Genomic DNA, 24,229 nt, shown 5'->3' on the forward strand with positions numbered 1-24,229 from the left:
GGTTCTTGGAGCCATTTTAATTAAAGTGCCCCCCACTCCCACAGCACGTGTAACAATGCCCTTTATTTTAAACAGAATGTAAAGGTTCGTATGTCAATACAAGTTAGGTACAGACTTCAGCCTTGGGTCAGGAAACCCTAGATCGCTTTTATAGGTACAAAGATGTAATATAACTACAGCCTTGTGCAGATACTCAAGTTTCTCCTGGGAGAGCAACAACCTGCACTGGCATTTTAAGTGTTAGGCCAGTCTAAATATCACTTTCTAATCTTTTTAAATGCAGGGTTCCATAATTCTTCTTTGCACTGCTGCTCCACACAACAAGATGGTTTCCATTACACCATAAATCTAATAATTTTGACTGATTTGTATTTTCAGCTATCTTCTTTCCCCATTGAACTATCGAGTTATTAATATTGTGATACAGCCTGTACTTGTTACCAAGACAAAATTCTATAAACTACAACAGAACTTCTGACTTAGTGAAGCTGGAAAGTCTGGACCCATACTATTTTATGTTCAAAAAAGCTGCAAGCACTGGCATTTCTTAGTAAATCTTCAAAACAAAAGTGTGTCAAGTCATATTATTGTTTTGCTTACCTGAGCGTACATATTACTGACTTGGCTTTCACAGAGAAGATGCGTACATCTGTTTGTTAGTGTAGGATCCACAGTGCCGCCATGTGCTTGGATTATCTGGTAAACCAAAAAAGCTAAACTTTTAATGTCTACAATTTACTCTTAAATTTTAACCTAACAAATCAACAGTTTCAATTGGGGCCAACTGCTCTTCTTAGCAGAGTCTTTTTGAATCTCAAGAGTTGGAGCCATAATTAAAAACAACAGAGCATTCTTATATGCAGACAAATCATAATTATTACAAATGTTACTTGAGAAGGCCTTTCCTTGGCATGATTTAAGACTATTTATTTTTGAAGGAGAGAGAAACAGCATTACGTGCCTCAGCTTTAGGAGCAACTAACACTCCTACCATTCTCCCACCACCAAACTTCCAGACCCACGGGAAGCTGCATGGGGCAGATGACAAACGCTGCAGGGCAGATTTGGCTCTCAGGCCAGAGGTTGTGCACCGCTGTTTTAGATCATATAACACGGGACATATAATATGTGCATACGGGTCACACACAGAATTGGTAACGAGAAAATTATCAGGGTTTTAAAAAATGGTGCACGCAACCTTTATTCTTCATGATTTTACTGATCAACCACCATGCTGTATCAATTTAGTTCTTTTGAACAAAGCAAAATCTTACCCGTTTCCAGGTCGCTAGCAGTTGTTTATCAGACATCTGTTCTGGATAGTCAGCAATTGCAAACACGCAGCCCAGTAGAAAAAAATCTTCTGGAACTAGAATAATTTGGCACATGAAAGAACAGAATTATAAACCAAGAGTTTGGAGATATCCATCTCAGACCATATTTGTTGTATTATTTATTTCCCACTACCAAACTATGGAATAAATACATTTTGGATTGATTATATATAAATCAATTATAAACTACAACAGAATAATAAAATCAACATATATATAAATTTTGTGGATAACTCAGCCCTCAAAAGATTTTAAAAAGTGATATCCATGAAAATATCCAGTGATAGCCACTGAAATCCTGGTCATCTAAAGAAATGTATAGTTCAGCCCATACATACTTTTTGTAATATGACGTGATTAACAGGGCAGAGAACCATAAGCTATTTCACAAAGACCACCAATAGACAGACAAAAATGAAAAACCTTCCTGCTGTTACCAGCACAGGCAGAATTTGACATGGCACTACAGGAGGTGAAAAGTTGATATCCCAACACCAATCTTTTGAGCTATCTAGTTTCCCCAGCCTTTCCAGGACTCTTCCCTAACTAGGTCCCCTCTTTGAAAACTTCTGTCCCTCTCAAAAAATGGACAGTAGACATGGACTAACACCACAGCCATTGCACAATTCATGCATTTAGATGCTAGACATTAAAAGGTGTTTCAGTACTTCTGCCACATCCAGAGTTTGGAACAGTCTTTTGTTTTACCGCTCCGTGTGTGCAATACTTACTAGAATGAGGTCCATCCCATGGTGCCTAGGCAATGCAGTGGCATACTGTAAACATACAATTACTTCCTTTAAGTTCTTAATCAAAAACATAACCTATTTAACCTAACATCCTTTCATATCACCAGGCATCACATTAAGGATCATAAAATCATCACTAACTCTCTACTGCTGGGTCGTGTCCAAAGAGCTGTTGCTGCTGCAGTTGCGGCTGCTGTTGCTGGTGATGTTGGGGCTGCTGGGCTGGAACTTGATGCTGTAGTGTTTGTGATGCTTGGGTCAAGTGCTGTGATGCTTGATTTTGCATTTGCTGCTGCTGATGCTGTTGGTGTAATCTCTGCAGGTGCTGCTGCTGCAACTGCTGTTGCTGGATCTGCTGCTGCTGATGCTGCAGCTGCTGCTGTTGTTGCAGGTTCTGTTGCTGTAGTTGTTGCAGCTGCTGCTGTTGCAGTTGCTGCTGTTGTAATTGATGCAGCTGCTGTTGTAAAGCATGCTGCTGCTGAAACTGCAGCTGTTGCTGAGGCCGGTGCAGCTGCTGTGGATGTAGCTGTTGCTGTGGAAACTGTAACTGCTGCTGTGCAAATTGGTGTTGCTGATGAACTTGCTGTTGCTGTTGTGAAAACTGATGCGTCTGCTGCTGTGGGAAAGGCTGTTGGGAAATTTGTGGTTGTTGCTGCTGCTGCTGCTGTTGCTGCTGCTGCTGTTGCTGCAGCTGCATCAGTTGTTGAGGCTGCAGGTGTAAAAGAGGGTGGTGCTGTTGTTGCTGGGTTTGATGGGGTTGTTGTAATAAATGTGTCTCTGGAGTTAATTTCACTTGGCTAAACAACACTGCATTTGGGTGTCCCTGTTGGCTGTGATTGACTTGTTGCTCTAAACTTTTTGTAGGTGCTGAAAGGGATTGCAAGATCTAGAAAACAAAGATTACTCTTGTAACCTTTATGTCATCAGCCACATACAACAAAACAAAGCACAAATGTGAAAATGACTTTAAAAAAACAATTAATATAGCGAACTTATTTTACATACAATTCAAAATCAATAGAACCTTTAATATTGTTTTGTGATTTAAATCAGTGCAGTAACAACTATCTAAAATGAAAGAGCATATATAGTGCATGACATGGCAAAGAACATTTTAGCATGAGTCTAAAATAAGAATCCAATCCAAAACTCTTGACAGTATCTTGAATAAAAATATGATATTTACAACATTTGTTAATCATGCTCAGATGCCTCAACTCCATAGGTTACATTTATTCAGAAGAAAAATGAAAACAAATGGGCTTTTACTCTTTAGAGTCTATTGGCCCATACAGCTAAACTTTAAAGAAAATAAGAAAGACAAATTATCTCCCCAAATCTGTAAAAATGTCCCAATTTTCTAAACTGTATGGAGGAATTCAGTATAAGACAGCTTCCCCATCAAGACTAGGAGCAACAGTCTCAAACCGCAGCAGAGGAAATTTAGGCTGGAGATTAGAAGGAACTTTTTGATAATGAAGGTGGTCAAGCATTGGAAGAAGGCTGCCTTGGGAAGCTGTGCAATCTCCAACCCTGGAAATTTTCAAGAGCAGCTTAGACTAGTGGTGCTCAAGCTCTCCAGGCGCATGGGCCACATGAGCAGTGTGGGGTTGGTCTGCACGTTCAATGTGGCTCACAGACCCACAATCCAGAAATTTGGTGGTGAGAGCAGCAGCAGCATTTATTGTTATGGCTCTGGGAGCAATTAATGCTGCTACCGCTCCCCCCCTTACAGACTCATGAGGAGCCCCACAGGCTGAACCACATGGCACTAAAGCCTGGAAGTTGAACACCATTGCATTAGACCAACACTTGACTGGGATGGGTTTAGTCAAGACTAATCCTGCTTTCAGCAGGGGCTTGGACTAAATGGCCTCATGAGGTCTCTTCCAGCCCTGCTACGAACCTATGATCCTTTTGGCATATCTCAAGGGGGGGTTTTGTTCTTCCTTTTGACTACATCCCACAATGCATTGTTCCGTATTGAGAAAGCTAGTAGCGCTGTAACAGCAGCATTTGTGATGCCATGGACGTGTCTGTTCTGGGATGTCTTCTAAAACTAAAAAGTAAAGTTACTAGAATGAGACAGATGTTAGAAACTGTTTAAAAAAATTAAACACCTGTTAAAATGTAGCATGTCTATACCAAAGGCAACACTCACCTAAAATTTCTGAGGCTTTTGTTCACAAAGCTTGTTTTTCATTAAACAGAAGCCAAAAATTGTCACATGTATTTGTTTAAAAAATAGCAAATAAAAGAGAGAACTAGACAAACTGCCAGTAATATTAGAATGTATACTAAAAGGCAACAATGAACTCTTTTCCAACAGTAAAAAATATTCTACTTCTAACCTGTAAAAAGCCATAGGAAGTTAGAATAGTTTGTATTACAAACTACTCGCTCACGAATCTCACTGCCTTCTTGAGGCATCTAAAAATTATACTGAAATGAGTAGACATGGTTTATTATCCCACTTCACTGCATAAACATTGAACCAATAAGACTATAAAATAGCTTGCACTTAAACTTTTATGTTTTAAGATAATATATTATCCCTTTCTACTACTGTCTTGTGCAATTCTTTAACTTCTCTAAAGAACCTTTTTTGTTATGAAGTAAATGCTGGAGGCTCTCTTTTACTTTTTATAGTTATCTTCAAGGGTTTGGTGACTTCAGCCTTCAAGAACAACACAGAATGACATTTCTTCTGCAATGGTGCTGTCCATAGTTTTATAGTTTCTAGGGTCAGAAGGGACCTGAACAGATCATCAAGTCTGACCCCCTGCCCTGGACAGGACCGAGTGCTGGGATCATAATACCCCAGCCAGGTATCTATCCAACCATCCATGCATGTTAGTGGATGAGAGGTTACTAGGGCTAGGAATCATAACAGCTCCCACCTACCAATGGGAACTATTCCTTGCTAGAAGAGAAGTCTATGAAATCTATGAAGCCACTACTGTATTCAGTGACCCATATACTTAGTGTGGTGGCCAGTAGGGGGACTCCTGAGCAGAGACACCCACTTCGCTGTGCCCTGCCAAAAACCAAGCTTCGGATGCCTCTCCAGGGGCACCAACTTCTGGCCAACCCCCTTCCTGAAGCACACCCGCAAGCTTGGGATAACTGCTGCCACCACCCGGAGTCAGGTCTCTGTCTGGGCCCTATGCTGCCCAGGATACATAGGCCCTGCAGACCTTGGGGTGCTTCTATTTGCCTGAAGCCTAGAAAGTAGCCTCCCTTAGTCAGCTAAGCCAAGGGAGCAAGAAGGCTGGCCCAATCCCACTCAAGCATGTACCGCAAGGCTTGCTAACTTTATTGGGTAGAGAGGGTAGGCTTGGGGAGGGGTACAAGTCTAAGAAGTATTAAAAGAAAATCCCAGAGCAAACAAATGGCGTGGTAGCCTTTTGACAAGCGACTAAAACATTAGATTCTGAATTCCCAACTACATTTCAGGTAAATTACTCACAATTCCATCCCAGGGCTGACTGAGCCTGCTCTACAGGCAGCATGGCTTGCTGGCTGTGTCCCCAAAACATGTCCCCCCTTCTCCTTCTAGGAAGAAGGACCTTATATATCCCTGTCGTGACCTCATCACTAATTTCCACCCCAAATCAGTATCTTCACACCACGGCTGATGCCAGTTGGTCAGTCTGAAAAAACATCACCAACCTCAGGTGAGGGTTTAAGGTTACACAGGACGAGAGAACGAGCTCCCCCTCCCACAGGAATGTCTCCAGCCCAGGTCACAGCTCAGTGGTAAATGGAACAGATGGGGGCAGGGGCTGCCTGCTTACAGCAGACACAGACTAGGGGGTGATTTCTCCACACTTAGTACATGTCTTATTTGTCTTTACAAATAAACCTAACAGAGGTTAGCACGTTCAATCCATTTTTCAGTCCACCTGGTTTTGTTTTCCGATATGAAAGATTATTAAACATGGTCCTGTCTTCCCCTGCAGTAAAGCCCATTAGATGCCCTAGACTCTCATGATGGGGTAGCATTTATTATAAATAATTATGCAAAATAGCTTCATTACTCTAGTCTTCCCTTTCCAGTTGTTTCTCATCATTTTTTTCAGGCAGGAACTTATTAGTGTATGCTGGTCAGTACCCAGCAAAAAGGCAACCTAACCCCATTGTGGCCTCTGAACACTAATATAAAAGGTACATAAACAAAGAAATCCACCACACACAGTATAGCACACAGTATAGCACTGGAATTAATCTACTAGGCTGAGATCTGACTATTGGCCTCCACCCCAAGTCCAAAACATCACATACTCTGCAGGACACAACACGCAAAATTTTAAGGTGTAAAATCTCCCAGAGTCATCCCAGGGCTGACTCTACAAGGGAACCTGGGAGCAAAGCTCATCATCATAGCTCACCCACCAGACACACTTGCTGCTCCAGCAAAATACCCAGCTTTCAGCTTCACATACATTAACTGGCTTCATGTTAGCTGGCTGAGCTGAGAGCCACCTCAGGTAGACAGTAGGTAGCGTAGAAGAGATGGACGTGACCTGGGATTTTCAGGGGTAAAACCTTACCTGGAGTTGCACATACAGGCCAAGTCGCCCCCGTCCCTCTCACATAAGAGAGGAAAGACCCATCTCTTCCTGAGGGTTTGGGCACTTTCTGGAGCTATGGGAGAACTGCTTTTAAATCCCAGCTCCATATTAGGGAGATTGGAGACTTCAAAACAGGCCTCTTGTAACCCAAGTAAAAGCCCAATAAAGTTAACTGCCTTCTAAAGCTCTATGAATATTATTTATACAAGCTGAAACAACTATAGCAGGAGAGATCGAATGAGATTCAGATCAGGAGCCCAAAATGGCTTAATGTAATAAGGACTCGCTCCAGGATGCAGGAACCCTGGCTTCAAATCCCCAATCCAAATCAGGCACAGCGAGAATCTGAGACTAGGTCTCTGACCTCTCGGGTAAGCACCCTAACTGCAGAGCTACTCAGCATAATCATGCACTCAGTCGAATACAGAAGTCCAGCGGTCATTTGTGTAAGGCTGACCTGATAGGTGGGTCTGGAGAATGGCTACTGGACTAGGCATCACAGTTAAAGAACACCTGGTTTGGATCTTGATGGGAACTGGGCATGAGCTAGGGCAGTGAACAACTCAGGAGTGGGTAGTTGTATATATTCCCACTGGAAGAAACTTAGGTACCTTGAGAAATAATGCACCTTGAATGTCAGCCAGGAGCTGAGCATGCGTTTTGTGATTTTCCATGATACTTAACATTTCACTTAAGAGCTACATTCATAAAAGGGATTTGAAGCTTAAATCACTTTTCTGAAAATGTGACATAGGCATTCAAAAACCAAAATCTGAAAGCTCCTAGTGCCTGAAGTGCACTAGTTATAATCATCTTAATAAAATGTACCTGTCTATAAATACAAAAAAAATGTGGTAGCATAGCTCTCTATCTATTCATTTTTCCACATGCATCACTGAAATGCAATTTTGCAATTCTGAAATGTATACTGAAATGCAAGTGCAACTTAGGGCTGCATTAGCAGAATTACTGCATGCAAGACACCAGAGGTGAAAGTACCAGTTAGTGCTGGTTAGGCCTCTGTTGAAGTACTATTTCTAGTTCTGGAATCTGCATTTTGAGGATATAGAGAAAATAGAGATGACCCAGAGGCAAGTGACAAAGATGATAAAGGGACTGGAATGCAAACCATAGGAGGTAAGCCTGGGGGGAACTAGGTACATTTAAGTTTGGAGAAAAGGGCCGTGTCCAGATGAGCGTGGATGTTTGCTTCCCTGGGGACAAGTAGCAACAGTGCACCTTACACCACCGCTACTCATCCCCGCAGGGAAGGCGTGTGCCATGTGTACTTTTGCACGCGGTAAGTCACCCCGGGTGGGGTAGGGGAGCCTGGGGCCACCACTGAGATGGCTCCAGCAGCCTTACCTGGGTTCCTCACGGGGCTGCAGCAGTGGCAATTCTGCCGTGCAAAGCTTGGCCAACAACTAGGGCATGGCTCTGGGCGGCCTGGCTCTACTTTTTTTTTTGTGGGTTTTTTGACCCCTGGATAGCCAGGGGTCAAAAAAAACAAAAAACAAAAAACCTGCCGGGGTAAAAAAAAAAAAAAAAAAAGCGGAGCAGAACATACACAGGCAGTGCGCCCTTGGAGCACGGAGAACATCTAAATGTGTGGCATTCGGTGATGCTGATGCTTTTGCAGCATCACATAGTGCATGGCCACGGTCATCTGGACACGGCCAAGATGATTAAGGGGGGGCCATGGCAGGAGCTTTCAAATCTGAAAGCCTGCAGAAAGAGGAGGGGGAAAACTATCTTTTGCTACAAGGGCTGAATATGAAACAGAGGATTTAAGCAGCAAAGCAGACTTAAAATTAAACAGAATTAAAAAGCTTCCTAACCATAAGAACAATGGAATGAAACTAGCTGCCCATGAAATCTCCTTCACTGACAGTTTTTAAGAGGCTGGACTGAGATCTAGTATGGTTTACAAATAGTACATCCTGCCTTTGCATGAGAAGCTGGACTAAATAACCCCTAATTTGATTAAATCTAATAGCATGGAGCTCCTACAGATGTGCGGAGAGCCTGCTCCAACGTGCTGGAAATCCAGCACATCGGAGCCGACTCGATTAATCAAGTCTGCTGGAGCACAGAAATTGATGTGCTCTGACAGCACAGACTTCCACGTCATGTGTATCAGCGTCCCTGTGCTGAAAAAACGGCAGCAGGGTACTATGAAATAAAACACATTCGATAAGCTTTAGTTCAAAGCACCCCACCGCAATTTTTTCAGCATGGGGTTATTGATGCACATGCTGCGCAGGTGTTTTTAATTAGCACCGCTTGCTAATTAAAGTGCCTAGCAACGCGTCCCAGAACACATGTATAAAAGTCCATAAATGTGCTCCCCATATACATCATTACTCTCTTTCAAAAGAAATTCAGTGCAAGCTTTGTTATAGCTAATATAGTAAATGCGCGGCACATGAGAGAACCAGCTGCAACTTATGGCTTTTGCAATTGTACCTTGAGTGTACTGCACAATTTAACAAATACCCAGTGGTACAAAACACTACAAATGCAAAACTGGAAATATATTACAGCTGGGCAGAAGGCTTCAAGTTTATGAAGTTTGGTGCAACTCTACTGGCTAAATAGTCTGAAGTCTATGAATCATTTTTTGTGCTCCTGCCAGCACAGACAGTATATCACTAAACATAAATAAGAACAAGCTGAAGGGAAATAAATAAAAAGAACCTAGGTATCAAAGATCAGTTAAATTCTGTTTTAACATCATTAATTCATATATTCCATCAATCCACTGTTTTTGGTTTTACAAGAGAAAAAAATAAAGAGTCTATCTTGGGATATATTTAAATCTATCTGCAATCTATACAGAACTTGGGAGCACTTTACATTTTGTGGGTTTCAAAAGGAAAGAATATTCTTAGAAGACTTAGCTCCTAATAAAATGCACAATAGTTTATAAGTTAAAAATTCAACACTTACATGTGCTACATTTGATGGTCTATTAATCTGCTGAATATCAGCACTATTAGTAATATTTCTTAATGTCCGTGCAGCTGGACTCCATGTAGCCATCATTTCTGGTCGTTCAGAGCTTTGGGTCCCTTGTACTGAAGCCATAATATTACCTCTGATTTCTGGTGGCAAAATATTGCCTGGTACTGGAGGAACATTGGCACATAAATTAATTAACCCAGAGTCCTTGCCCTGAGGCAATCTGCGCTTTGCTGTAGATGTCTGTGGAACTTCAGCTGGTGTCCAGTTCAAATTCCTTTCTTGCTTTTCTGGAGAGGAATCTGAAGAATCATCAAACATCAGTTCCCCTTTTGTTTTATCAGCACTAACAGATTTGGGTGAAAAAGCTCGGTCACCCAAAGGCGAGCCTTCTCGAGAAGATGCTGGGCTTGATAATTTTTCATCTGTACTAGCTTCATTTGGGGAATCTCGTTCTTCATTTTCTGCTTCTTCCTCTTCCTCCTCCTCTTCCTCCTCTTCTTCCTCCTCGTATACAATTAGACGAGGATGATAAGGTATCTCTTCTTTTTTAGCTTTATCAGATATAGAGTCTAGTACCCAGTCAGGTGTCACAATTTTAATGCTCTCTCGTTTACAAGCACATTCATATTTTTCCTGGGGAGAAAATTTAAGAGACTGTTATAAACAAAGTTTGACATTTCCCCTCTCACTCGTATTCAGATGAGATTTAATTATTCTTAGTGATGTTGACAAATCCTACCATCAAATATGCTTCAGTACATAAGCAGCTTACCCCACAATTAACAACTTTTTATTTCAGAGCATATGACTACTTAAGACTACCTAAAACAGTAGCAACTGAACAGTTTCAAATAACCTTTGATAGAGCTCAAATCAAAAAAGCTTCAATAATTATCAACAGGGAGCTTAGTTTTCTCGGTTTAAAAATCACATTCTCTGATAAAACCCAGAAAATCCACAATTAAAATGAAAAGCCACTATATATATCTATACATATATTTATATAGGTATCACCTGAACACAATGTTTTACTGATATATTAAACACATTAAAGCAATTTGGAAGCCTACCAAGTGCTTCAAATCACTATAATAAAATAAATTCCAAATACCTATACAGTTTGGTATTTGATCTTGTTTTCTTTTTATAATAGAAAATCAGAGCTCCCTCTGTCCCCTTCACTCATCAGGACGCAGGTCCAGGCCCCTCACTCCCCACCCACAGCCCCCTAGCCCTGTGGGTGCCCCTCACTCCCCACCTGCAGCCTCCCAGCCCTGCTGGTGACCCTCGCCCCCAACCCACAGCCCTGCCAGGGGGCCCCCCAGCTGCCAGAGCTACAGGGCCAGAGACCCTGCAGCCCTGTCCCCTGCAGCAGTGCCCGCGCCCCAGCTGCCACCCACAGGAGCCGGTGGCTGCTGCAGAACAGAGCACAGAGCTCCCCTTCCCCAATAGGTGGCACAGCCAGCGTGGAGCCCATGGGGGGCAGGGGCAGGCTGCCTGCTGCAAGCTCGGGCTCCCTACCCTGCTGCCCTCTCCTGGGGCCTCCATATCCCAGTGGGTGGGACCGGCGCAGCAGGGCAGAGCGGGATCAGGTAGGGAAGATCCTTGGCACTGCAAGCCGTGCACTGCCCTGGCAAGGTGCCCCCATCCCCACCTGGCAGCAGCGAGGACCACAACTCTGCACTGCCACCCCCGCTCCTGCCGGGCGGGCAGGGGGTGGTTTGCCAGGGCAGTGCAGGGCTCGCAGCAGCAAGAAGCTTCCCTGCCCGTCCCTGCTCTGCCCTGCCATGACAGGTCCCGCCAGCTGGGACACAGAGGCCCCACCCCATGCACAAATCTGGGGGGCACATGCCCCCTACCCGGGAGTGTGCGCACAGCAGGGAGCCAGCCCTTCTGCTCCATCCCACTCCCTGCCCAGGCCCTGCAGCTATGCATTCCAGCCCTGGGCCCCAAGCTCCATGCACTACCCGGAGGGGCAGCAGCCCCACCTCCACCTAACTCCCTCCCTCCCTCTGGGGGCTTCAATCCACCTCTCTTCCCCCAACAGACTTACCTGTGGGAGCTGCTCTCCAGGCTGCCTGGGGCCACGTTCATGTACATGCACCCCCTCCCGCTCCCTCCAGCCCCTTGCAGGCTGGAAATCTGCCAGCCTGCAGACGGCTCTTTGCAAAACTGAAAAATCTGCGTTTTTTTCTCAGGTAAAAGGGAAAACACGTGTTTTTCCCCCCATTTTTCTGTGTGAAATAGAAAACCCAGATCCCTGATTATCATGCATATTATGTCAAGTAAGGCCAAATGTTTTCAAGCAACCAACTGTGGTCCTGTCTATTCCAAACTACTGCAATTTCTATAGTTATGTATTTATTTGTGGATGCACCTGAACAACTTTCTCATCACTAGTTTATTAGATACCCCGTATTAAAAGTATTGTCCAGTGAAAAGGTTAGAGAATTCTTGTTGAGAAGTGATGCTGAACTATGTTCATCCTGATCAAAAATTTTCAAACTATTTACAAGATTTATAAACCTGGGAGACAAGATGCAGTCATGTCATTCACTAGACCAGAGAAAGCCATGCCATCAGTGACTATCAAATATATATAGGCATCAGAACTAGCGTGAGCTTAAATTGGGTGCGTAACGTATTTTACAGGGCTAAATGTATTGTTATGAGTAGCTTGTTTTGAATCAACTTCTTCAAATAAGGAACTTTGATTAAAAACTTATTTAATTTTGATTTAAACTTATCCACATTCAAAATTACAACTATACCACTTAGGAAAAACAAAAGCCACACATTTTAAATTCTTCATTGTCAAAGAGAATCTGAGCAAAGATGCAACCTGCCTGACCAAAACTACATTGATTTTCCCCCTCCCCCAAATTTAAAATATTACACTTGTGAAGAGATATCAAGCATAACCGTGTTCATTTTCCAAAAGGTTAATGTTTAAGAAGTTACAGATGACTGCAGCTTCAGAGTGAAAGTACATCCTGGAGCGTAACCAGAGCACTGCAGTAATAACTAAAACATGCCATTTTATATATGCCAACTCTTAAACACTCTTTGAACATTTCTTTCCTTTTGTAGTAGGATATAAGGATTTCTCCATATTTAGCAAAGAGTTAAGTCTCTTCTAAATAATAGCAAAGAAAACAGGAAAACAAAGTGGTGAACTACTTCTTAAATTGCTTCTTAAAATTCTTATATTGTATCAAAATAGACCAGATATAACTGAGGGAATGATCTTCTTTGAATCTAGGCCTCCAATAGAAAAACCAAAACACTACTGCTAAGAGAAAACTCTGATCAGGCTATATTGTTAAAGTAGCAACATTTTATTCTTTTAAAAGGATCTCTTTCAGTATCAGAAAATGATTGAAATAAACTAATCATTAAACAGAAAGTTCATTTTTTTCAAACCGTGTGTATGGTAAAACAGGATTAAATTTAAATGTTTAAATTAAAAGGATTCACTACCATATTAAAAGTGCTATCTGACTTTAAAAGTAATCCACCACTTTGACATTATTATATAGCCCTAGCAATCTAGAACTTTGACATTATATGCATTTTCAAAAGGGGTTCATGAAATCAGGCACTTTGCCAACATTAATTTGGTGTCTAGTACCCTTAAACCCCTTTGAAAATTCAGCCTAAGAAGGTATGTATTTCATTCCCTTCTTCTACACCTTCTGTTTTATATATTTAAATCATAATCTCTTTAAAGATTAGACTGTCTCTTTTAGTACATTTGTATAGCACAGTGTAACAACAGGCCATGTTCCTGCCTGCAACATCTCTAAATTCTGGCAAAATAAAAATATGTTAAAAATCCAATCTGAACAGATTTTTAAAAACGAACTAATTGCAAAGCCAACGCACTAAATGCCTATAAAACAACAGATGGCTGGCTTCCGCGCCAAACAATGCATGTATCATCCCTTTGTTGAGAGCAAAGCCACAAAGGAATCTTTCTGGAGCATAAGGTCAGCTTAAGAGAATCAAACTCTTTTTTTTCCATGAGAAAACCTACAAAGCTGTGTCATGCCATATTTTTAAGATTTTAACTCCCAAAGGATTTTAAATCCCAAAAGCAGCATTAAAAAAAAAAAAAAAGACAAAAACACAGAACTATGCCAAACCTGACCTTCTACAGGCTGGCTCCATGCCCCAGCAGAGTGCTGCAGACCTGTGACGTCACCAACATAAGGAATGCTGGGGCATCACTGGGAATGGGAGGCAGCAATCTATTAATTTGTGGGACCTGAAAACAAACAAAAATCACTTATGTGCTGTGCGCTCCCGTAAACCTGCTATGTGGAGAACAAAACATCAAATTCTCAATTTTATTTCAAAATCAAAGAGTCCCGGTTTGCTGAGCGTACGTATTTTTAAAGTTACCATGCCAAATACTTTTGAAACTTTACACTACAGCATCAAAACAATTGTCATGTCACTGTGTCTGTAAACAGCTTTGCAAAAAAACCAAACAAACCCACCTAGTAAACCTATGAAAGTAGCTAAACTCACACAAACAGCCCAAATGTGTTACAAGCTTTTGGACAAATCCATAATGAGGCTTTAAACTCCACCATACTTCCTACCACAGTGTTAAAAGGCGGACATCCTATTGTTTATGGCCAATAAAACCATTTGGGCTGGCAGGATTGTCACACGTGCAGGAAGTAGGTTTAATGCCGCTATTAGCTAGCCTGCTTTATTCTTTGGGGTTGTAGACTGATTGTTGAGATAACACAAAAGTATTTCTAAATAGAAGCCAGACTCAATGGGGGCAACTTTGACCTCTTCCAAGGAAAGCTCAAGAACATGAGGCTAAATAAGAGGTAATCTCTTTTCCTTTATGACCATTCTCATTTAAGATTAACGCCCCCATCCCAGACCCTTCCCCCCAGACACAGACACATACACAGGAAAAAGAAGACCCGGTTTTCACTCCAGCCTTCACTGGGACTCCCTTTCTGTGCCTGCCATCTGCAAGCGTAAATAACTCTAGAAGTAATTTAGTCATTCAGATATCTAAGTCTTTCATTTGTACCTTAGTCAAATTGCAGGTACAAAGCAGATGCCACTTTCTGAAAGTCTGGCCCACAAACGTTTGTCGTATTGTTCAGACTTTAAGTTAGGAGTGAAGTTTAAGAGGAAAAAGCAGCCTATGAATACCTGAGGGGGTCTCTAAAAGGATTCATTGGATGAAACCCAGAGGAAAAAAGTCAGACTGAGTAACAAGACATATCCTCCCAATAAAATCGATTCATCTGTAGAACGTTCTCCCCAGTAGCTGGAGTGCTCCATCGCTATGCCAAGGATGTCAAACTCACCTTGTGCCCTGGGCCAGATCCGGACTGTGAGGCTCCTTGCAGGCTGGATCCAGCACAAGGAAGTGGCCGTGGCAGCAGCTCCACTCCTCGCTGTATTCTCTGCATTGCAGCTATGTCCTATGCCATGGCAGCAACTTCTGCTTCATTTGCAGTACAGGGCATGTGGTGGGAGCTAGCGGCTGGGAAGGTGCGGCCACAGCAGTGGCAACAGGCAAGGCGACCGGAGAGTGACCATGGATGTGTGAGCCCTCACCCTCCTACCGCCGACTGCCCTGGGGCCTGAAGTCCTTAGATTCCTTGGCAGGCCACTTCCCCTGACCACATGCCCTAATTTCCACCAGTGGTCCGGGAGGCCAGAGAGCAGCTCAATGGACAGAATCTGGGCCACAGGCTGTTTTCTGACACTCCTGATCTCCACTGTACAATAGCCTAGAACATGTAGGTTTATCATATATCTGGACTTTAAAAAAAACCTTTGATCTGGTGTCCCATGACCTCCTCATGGAAATATTGGCCAACTGTGGCCTCAACTACACCACAGTCTGATGGCTGGGAAACTGGCTCTCAGGTTGGACCCAGGGAGTAGTAGTCAATGGTAGCGAATCATTATGGCGCTCCATGATCAGCGGTGTCCCCCAAGGCTCTGTCCTTGGACCAGTTCTCTTTAACATCTTTATCAATGATGTGGACATTGGTGTCAGAAGTACACTGGCTAAGTTTGCTGACAACACTAAACTTTGGGGCATAGTGTCCACACCTGACGACAGGTTAGCGATCCGGGTTGACTTGGATAAACTTAGTAAGTGGGCGGATATAAATCTGATGACGTTCAATACTAATAAATGTAAGGTACTGCACCTCGGAGAAAACCCCCCGCAGCATACTTACAGGCTCGGCAGTGCTATGCTTGCTAGCACCATGGCTGAAAGACTTGGGGGTCATGATTGACCACAAGATGAACATGAGCCACCAATGAGATGTTGCAGCTGGTAAAGCAAACAAAACTCTGGCTTGCATCCATAGATGTTTCTGAATGGAAGTCAATGCAGACAACTGCAAGATGCTGCATCGAGGAATAAGGAACCTGAAACACACCTTTGGCTGGGGAACACCCTTCTTGTATACACGGTGGCAGAAAGGGATCTTGGAGTCATTGTTGACTCCAGGATGAACATGAGCCGCCAATGCAAGGAAGCAGTCAGTAAGGCTAACCACACCTTGTCGTGCATCTACAGATGCATCACAAGCAGGTCCAGTGAGGTGATCCTCCCCCTCTATGCGACATTAGTCAGGCCACAGTTGGAGTACTGCATCCAGTTCTGGGTGCCACACTTCAAGAGGGATGTGGCTAGCGTTGAGAGGGTCAAGAGGAGGGGCCCCTTACATAGTCAAGAGGCAGCCGGGCAGGCCCTACGAAGAGAGGCTAAAGGGCCTGAACCTATTCAACCTCCATAAGAAAAGGGTGAGAGGGGATCTGGTGGCCATTTACAAACTCATCAGGGGGGACCAGCAGGAACTGGGGGAGGCTCCGTTCCCCGAGGCACCACCGGGGGTTACTAGGAATAATGGCCACAAAATGCTAGAGACGGTTCAGGCTGGACATCAGGAGACAATACTTTACAGTTAGGGCTGCCAGGCTCTGGAACGAGCTTCCAAGGGAGGTGGTGCTCTCTCCTACCTTGGGGGTCTTCAAGAGGAGGCTGGACAGATATTTGGCTGGGGTGATATGATCCCAGCACCCGTTCCTGCCCGGGGGAGGGGGTCAGACATGATGATCTGTTTAAGTCCCTTCTGACCTTAAGTACTATGATACTAAGTAAATCTCAGGATGTCATCCTCCCGCCGTACTCGGTCTTGGTGAGACCGCAGCTGGAGTACTGCATCCAATTCTGGGCTCCACAATTCAAGAAGGATGTTGAGAATCTCAAGAGAATCCAGAGGAGAGCCATGTGCATGATCCGAGGGCAAGAGAATAGGCCTTATGAAGAGAGGCTGAGAGCCATGGGACTCTTCAGTCTGGAAAAGCGCAGGCTCAGGGCGGACTGGTGGCAGCTTATATAAGGGGTGTACATCAGGATCTGGGGGAACGTCTGTTCACCATAGCACCCCAAGGAAAAACAAGAACCAACAGTCATAAACTCCTCCAAGACTGTTTTAGGCTGGACATGAGAAAAAATATATTTACTATCCGAGCCCCCAAGACCTAGAATAGACTCCCTCCAAAGTGGTGCAGGCACCTACTCTGGACTCATTCAAGAAACACTTGGATGCTTATCTTTCTGGGATCTTTTGACCCTAGATGACGTCCTGCCCCTGGGGCAGGGGGCTGAACTTGATGATCTTCGAAGTCCCTTCCAACCCTAACATCTATGAAAAGCAAGATAAGGTCAACCCTTTCCCAGGGACTGACAGTTATAAGCATACCCAATAAAGACAACGATTAGAGTATTTAATTGAGAGAGAGAGGAAAAACATTTTCAAATTCCCATCTGCCTGATTTGGAACAGGGACTTTAATCTGGCTCTCCCACATGCCAGGTGAGTGCTCTGGCCACTGAGCTGATAGCTGCAGCAGAACAGACATGCATACACCGCTCAACCCCCAAGCATCAGCTCCAACTCTCTTCCGTGCAAGGTCCAATCTGGAAGGTGCATTCTGCGAATGCTGACAAGATCAGATGCCCCAGGTGCGGGAACAGCTGGCTTGAGAATCTCACTGGGACCTAGGGACCTATGTATGGGGGACCTGTGCTGAACATAAAAAGCAGCTTGGCTGTGTGGCTGCATGCATGTATATCAGGGGAAATGCAGGTGCCTAGGTAATTCCAAAAGGAATGGACTTGGTATTGACAATGTTGATTTTCTAGGATGGATCTCTGCAAGCATTTATGGGCAGCATGCTACTCCTTTGGATTGAGGGATGAAATGATAATTGCCTGCTATACAATCCTGGGCTTGGTCCTTCTGATGTAATCACTCAGGTCTCTAAGAACTGGATTACAGCAAAGAAAATAAATCTGATGCCTGACAGAGGAAGGGATGACGAGATGTGGCAGCTGATGGAAAGAGTTTCCTCTTAGACAGTGTCTGACTACTCCACCAGAGCCTTTGGTGGACTATAGTGACCGTAAACAGGTGGCCCTTATACCTATGAAGTGCCTTGGGAGGAGAGAAGGGTTGGGAGATAAGGGAGGAGAGATGGATGGAAGACCCCCAAGGATAAGAATCTTAACTCTCCATTCATTTTAACCTGACAAATTGTGGCCTTTGAATGGTAAATCTATTGTTCATCTGGGATGCCCAAGCAAGATCACTAAGAATACCACAAAGAAACTACACCTCCCATAACCAGAGACTCGACAAATTGTATCCAAAGAAAAAGAAACCTGCAACTAAACAGAAATCTTCAAGACTAAGTGACTGTTTGCTAAGATAAGCTTTGAACATGAAGTCATCTGTATAGGTATTAGCACTTCATTAACTAAACACCACATGGCACACTATTTTACTCAGTCATATCTTGATACCTCAGAATATTAATTTGAATTCTCATCTCCAGACTTGATTCTGAATGTAACTTCCAACTGAAGAGAGCAAGGATGTTCAAATGCTCTTTTTCTTCTGATTTTGTTGAGAACTCACATTTCTTGATGTGATGATCACTTAAGATGCCAATCCCATGTGATGGGAGATTGGTTCAAACCTAGAAGCCAAGAGCTGATACTATTTATTTGCATGGTTTGAAGTCAGCACTAAGAATGCTAACATCACTGCAGGATCTTGACAGTTTCACAATCTGATTTTTTGAATCACCAAATGACCTGTTATCATGTTTTGTAGAAGATCCAGTAGTTTGCTTAGCTTTTCCTATACTGCTTTGGTGTGCACTTCTCCAGAATTGCTGCCAGTCTCTTAATTAAATCCTGGGAGATTTTATCATCTTCAGAAGTCAAGGGGTTTGATTTGGTACAAAGTTGTGGCTGAAGGAGTGAGGTGAAGTAGGGGATGAGATGGTTCTTGACCCTACTCCTGTACTGGAGGATGTGATGTCTGTACAGAGGGACAGAAGGGTTGTTTCAAAGAGGATGGAGCTAAACTGTTCTCAGTGGTGGCAGATGACAAAGCAAGGAGCAATGGTCACAGCAAGTTAAGTTTAGGTTAGAGATTAGGAAAAACTCTCTCACCAGGAGAGTAGTAAAACACTGGAACAGAGTACCCAGAGAGGTCATGGACTCTCCATCCTTGGAGGTTTTTAAGACCTGGCTAGACAAAGCTTTGGCTGAGATGATCTAGTTGGGGATGGTCCTGTTTTGAGCAGGGGGTTGAACTATGGTCTCCTAAGGTCCCTTCCAACCCTAATTTTCTATGATTCTATGAATATCTCAGTCTAGTGTATGCCAGAAACCAGGTCTTCTATAGGAAGGACACCACTTCCGCTCTCCTTCTCCCTCACCAACCCACAACCAAGAAGATCCATGGATACTGGAAATTAAACAGAACAGGTGGCCATGGGAAGGATACAGCTGTCAAAATGAACTGGTTTTATTTTTATGATGAGCTAGGGATAAGCAGACCCCTAGTTTCATTGGCTTTATGCCTCCTGAAAAGTTTTATGGCCATGCAGCCAGACACTCTTATAGGACAGCAGCACTGCTGTCACTTCTCTGGTTATTCTTGGGCAATTCACTTGCTATTAGTAGAATTCACACAAGTTATGCATCTCTAATAACACTTTTTCCTCCCCACTCAAGCTTCCAAAGGAACAGTACTGTAACATTGCTATGATGATTTAGATGGACATGACACTTAACTAAACGCAAAATAATGACCAGTCCAATAAGCTTAAAACTCTCAAAAAAGGCATGCGATTCCGGAAAGAATAACAGATGGAGGGATAGTATTTGGAGGCACAGTAAAGATGACTGGTAAAATGGTAAAAATTCATTAGCTGTATTTTAGTTCCATATTCATTTATTCTGATTTCTATATGCAGATATTAAGATAATTCATCTTGATTATGTCAAGTCCCCTTTTACTATGTTTTAGAATGACAGAGAAGCTTTACAGTGATCCTTAAACTAATTTAAACTTAGTTTAATATCCCTTTGATCTTACAGAGTGAAGAAAAATCAGCTTATTGTAAATGAGAATCTGTCAAATGATAAATATTGAGGTACAATTAGAGATACCAAAATCTAGGAACACTGTACATCAGGGTAACTAAAGAATCAGAAGACTATCCCTTCTATTATATGCATCTTAACAGAGGAACTTGATGAAAGGACCACATGTACTTGGAAGTAACATTTCTGTCTCAATGTTTTTTTTAACCTACTATAGTCACAATCAGCCAAGACTATTTATAATGGCAAGGTGGGTCAAATGCATGCGTTTGACTAATGTTTGAATAAAACAAGTACATACAGTCTGTAGTTTCAGGGTATCCCCTTTTTCCTGTGATAAAACTACATACACCTACACTTGCAACAGTAAAGGTGAGATAAACAAAGGGACTTAAGCAAGGCAGCACTGACCATTTTTTGCACTCCAAGGTGAGGCACCTGGCCCCAGAAATACAATCCACTGCCCTAAAGTAGGCACATAAGTTTCCTGTGTCTTAACTGGGAAGGCAACAAGCACTGATTCACAGCATGCTGAGTGGGAGACACCTAGTCCAGGGAACAAGAAACACGAAAGAGGAGAGACTATTCCTCAAATAGGTATTTTGCCCCTCTCTAGACTTAGGCTGAATTTGATGTCCGTGTGATACTTAAGATTGATATTACATACATAGCTGTGAATCCTCAGTAGCTTTGCACAGCAGACTGGTGTCTAAGGGGGTCTATACACTTGCTCAAGGGTGGAGGTGTGCTTTAATTAGAGTGGCTCTGAGAGCTGCTCCAATTAAAGTGCCTGCAGCAACACGTGTATTCAACGTCACGTGCTTCAAAATGTTGGCGGGGGCACTTTAACTAATGCTCATTCAACAAGCTTTAGTTAAAGTGCTCCTGCTGCCATTTTGAAATGCAGGGATGCTGAATGCACGTGATGTGGAGGCCGCTGGTGTGCGCTAATTAACACGCTCCAGCAGACTCAATTGAGTCTGCTCTGACATGCTAATTAGCATGCATGGAACAGAAGTCCATCGTGTATAGGTGCCCTAAATGCTCAACTCAGCTGAGATGGCAGCAGTTCTGGGAATATGTGGAATCAGAACTTTACACACATAAAGCTTTTACCACTTAATTAAGTTCATATAGGCTATTCGGCACCTAAACAATTGAAATCTATTTGAATTGGGGTATAAATTCCACTTAATCCTTTCTTGTCATCTTGCCTTAAGCATCATCTTTGTTGGAAACAACCCTTACAAATATTACCTGTCCCACAGAAAAACCTTAATCTCCTCACAGCAAGTTTAAAAAAATAACCTTTCAAGGCCCAATATTTATACACAGTTCTATCTGAAACTTAAAAAAAAAAATTAACTAATTAAAAACGACAGTCTGATTAACAATGAGATACATTCTGAATAAATATATGCTAACTACCCTCCAGAGTTTCTGAGAAGCAAAGCTCATTTACATAATAAAATACTTAGAAAGAAATAAGTTTAATTTGTAGATGTGTTTTCCTATTTTCTGTTCTTGCTGGCACTTATTAGAGGTCTTGTTTTATTTCCTTCTGTCTAATCAAAATGATCACTTAAGCCTTTATTGGTGCTGTGGATATTCTCAAAACATATTATTGCACCAGATTACTCAGTTATATTATGACAAAGCAGAAGGACAAACCGGACTCAAAGTGCTCATCCCTACTTTACCCCCCTTGTGATAATTATATAAAATTAAATAAGATGTCTGGAGGTTTAAATAAATAATATGAAACACTTATGGGTTTCCTCTAGCTCCATAAATCTGCATAGAATTCAAAACAGAAAATTACATTCTCTGCTGTAAAAAAGACTTACTAATGTAGAACCTCAATCTCATAAACACTATATTCTCACCTACAACTGCATCTCCCTGCCCCAAAATTGGGGTACATATTTTAAGCGGTGAACCCATTTTCTTCGCTGAAAAAGCAGCAAGCCTGGAGAAAATATACATGCCATGCAGCTGCCAAGATGCGTTAACTCTTCCACAGCCATAGCTACTTGCTGAGCACTGTAGTTAGGTCTGAAGCAGGAGCTGAGTTGTTAGCAACTTGATGAGGCTTCTAATGTGGAAACAACACTTTATTTATGGGAACTCATTCAAAGCACTACATACAGTGAAAGACTAAAAATCTTGCTACTGCCCAGAGCTTTAAACTTGTATGACAGAGTAAGTCCCCCTGACAGCGCTGTCTATAAAGTGTGGCATCCCAGCAGACAGTCTAGGCGAGACAGCTGACCCCAGGAACTTCTTGGTGCCACACTTCCTGGACAAGTTTTCCCAGGAGGACTTACTTTGTGTCACACACAATTAGCCATGATCCTGGAAAAATCTTTTTTTTTTCCCCCACACTGCTTTCCCAAAACAAAGCATGTGTTTCATTTGGAGGGGGGGGGAGGGGGGGGGAGCAGGGGTGTTATACGTGAGAAAATGTAGGATACAACATGTCCACCTCCTGTGTGACACTCCAGTAAAAAAGTCAAGAGGGTGCCACGTCCAAAGATAACTGCTGTTATGAATCAACTGAGAAGTCTGAAGTGTATAGGTTTCATAAAACAAAGCGTCTTATATAAAGACACATGACAAGGAACTAAGTCATAAAAGGTGTTCCTGTTTCTGTGCCTAAAAGAGGAACCAACATCTGATATCCTCCAAAGGAATAAGAACATTAAAAGCATTAAAAGGTGGAAGAAGTGCCCAAAGTAATGAAGAGGCTCTATGCTAAGGAAGGGAATGGCTAAATTCTCCAGGGAAGAAGCCCAATGCCTGCAGTCCATGCTGCCAAAAGGGAAACTAAAAACTAGGAACACTATGTGTTTTCTGCTCAAAGACCTAATATGACAAATAAAAAGATGGAAGGAGAACTGAACAGAGATCACCGTGAACAAAATTATGAAGTATCTTCTGCTAGTGGAATTGTACTGAATGCACATCATTATACAGCGAGGGAGAAAGGGCACAGAAAAAGGAAAGGCTGTGTGACCTACACAGTGAAAACCTGCTCCTTTTTCACTCCTCCCCTCAGATACTGAACATGCTCTGTGCTTTGGGTCCCTTGCCAGAATAAATTTTGCTCTAAGATTTTAAACAAAGTTCCTGTGCCACTGGGAAGAGTTTCTGGGTAAGATTTGCTTCTTATGGCTAAGTACCAGATACATACTGCAGCAATTTATCAGACGGGACACAGTGTTATTTATATGCCCATTCAGCTACTCCATCAGACCCCATCCTCTTTGAACCCAAATAAAGCAAAATGCCAGAATACTGCGTTTGGTGGTAAACTTTAGAAAAGGCAAAATTTAAGTCTCTCGTAGGAAACTGAAAATTACGGAACCTGAGCAAAACCCAGTGTAAGCTGATAAGCTGCAACTCCAGGAGTTTTAGTTAAGATTGCTACGATGGGAAAAATAGCTTCATTTACTATTGCACAGACAACTCTTAACTGATCAACAAATGAAAGTTGGTTAAAAATTTTATTTTAAACATCTAACGTAATTAATTTATGGAAGACTTAATTTGTACCGCACTGCATTCAAGTTGCTAGTATTTAGACACTGCACGTTCATTTCAAAACTTTTGAATCAGCTACACACACTTTAACTACCACTTCGAATATGCGCTAAAACAATGGTTCTCAGCCTTTTTAGCCACACAGCATAAGTTTTTGGAATTTAGCAACACCCCACTGAGAAACACCGGTGCCAAATGAGTGTGGCAGGGGCAGTACCTCACCTCCCTGCATTCATGTCTAACTCCTCCCCTCCCCCTCGACAAGCATGGCCCCTACTGCCATGTCTGCTCCTCTGGCAACTGGCATGCCAATGACTGGAGCCACGCTCATCCGTGGCCCCTCTCACCAGCCCTGGGAGCACCTGCCAGGCCCCATCCCCTGCTTGCTCCCCCAGCCCCCTTGAGTACCCCCCTGACCCCGGCCCACTCTCCCAGCCCCATCAATGGGTGCCTTGCCCAGCCCCAGCTCGGGGGGGGGTTGTTTGTTTGTTTGTTTGTTTTTAAGAGCCGGGAGCTAAGGCCGGGCAGGGCAGCCATTGACAGGGATGGGAGAGCAGGCGGGGGATGGGGCCTGTGTGATTCGGAGATTTGGCTGATTGGG

The 24,229-nt window shown here is 43.0% G+C and overlaps 1 protein-coding gene across 2 annotated transcripts in view; it reads right to left on the minus strand.

Moving 5' to 3' along the window:
• Positions 1-24,229, minus strand: part of PAXIP1 (PAX interacting protein 1) — a 67,668-nt gene that overhangs the window by 23,319 nt on the left and 20,120 nt on the right. For both annotated transcript variants that reach the window (XR_003092811.1, XM_025197787.1), the window contains exons 6-9: positions 9,607-10,254; positions 2,225-2,969; positions 1,275-1,369; positions 601-696 (exon numbers count right to left, since the gene is read on the minus strand). Coding sequence is in view for 1 of the 2 variants with exons in the window: in XM_025197787.1 (XP_025053572.1) it covers positions 601-696; positions 1,275-1,369; positions 2,225-2,969; positions 9,607-10,254 (1,584 nt within the window). In the remaining variant the exon portion in view is untranslated. The remainder of the gene's footprint in view (positions 1-600; positions 697-1,274; positions 1,370-2,224; positions 2,970-9,606; positions 10,255-24,229) is intronic.

The sequence above is a fragment of the Alligator sinensis genome, unplaced genomic scaffold (genome assembly GCF_000455745.1).
Source record: "Alligator sinensis unplaced genomic scaffold, ASM45574v1 scaffold601_1, whole genome shotgun sequence".
NCBI classification, from domain to species: domain Eukaryota; kingdom Metazoa; phylum Chordata; order Crocodylia; family Alligatoridae; genus Alligator; species Alligator sinensis.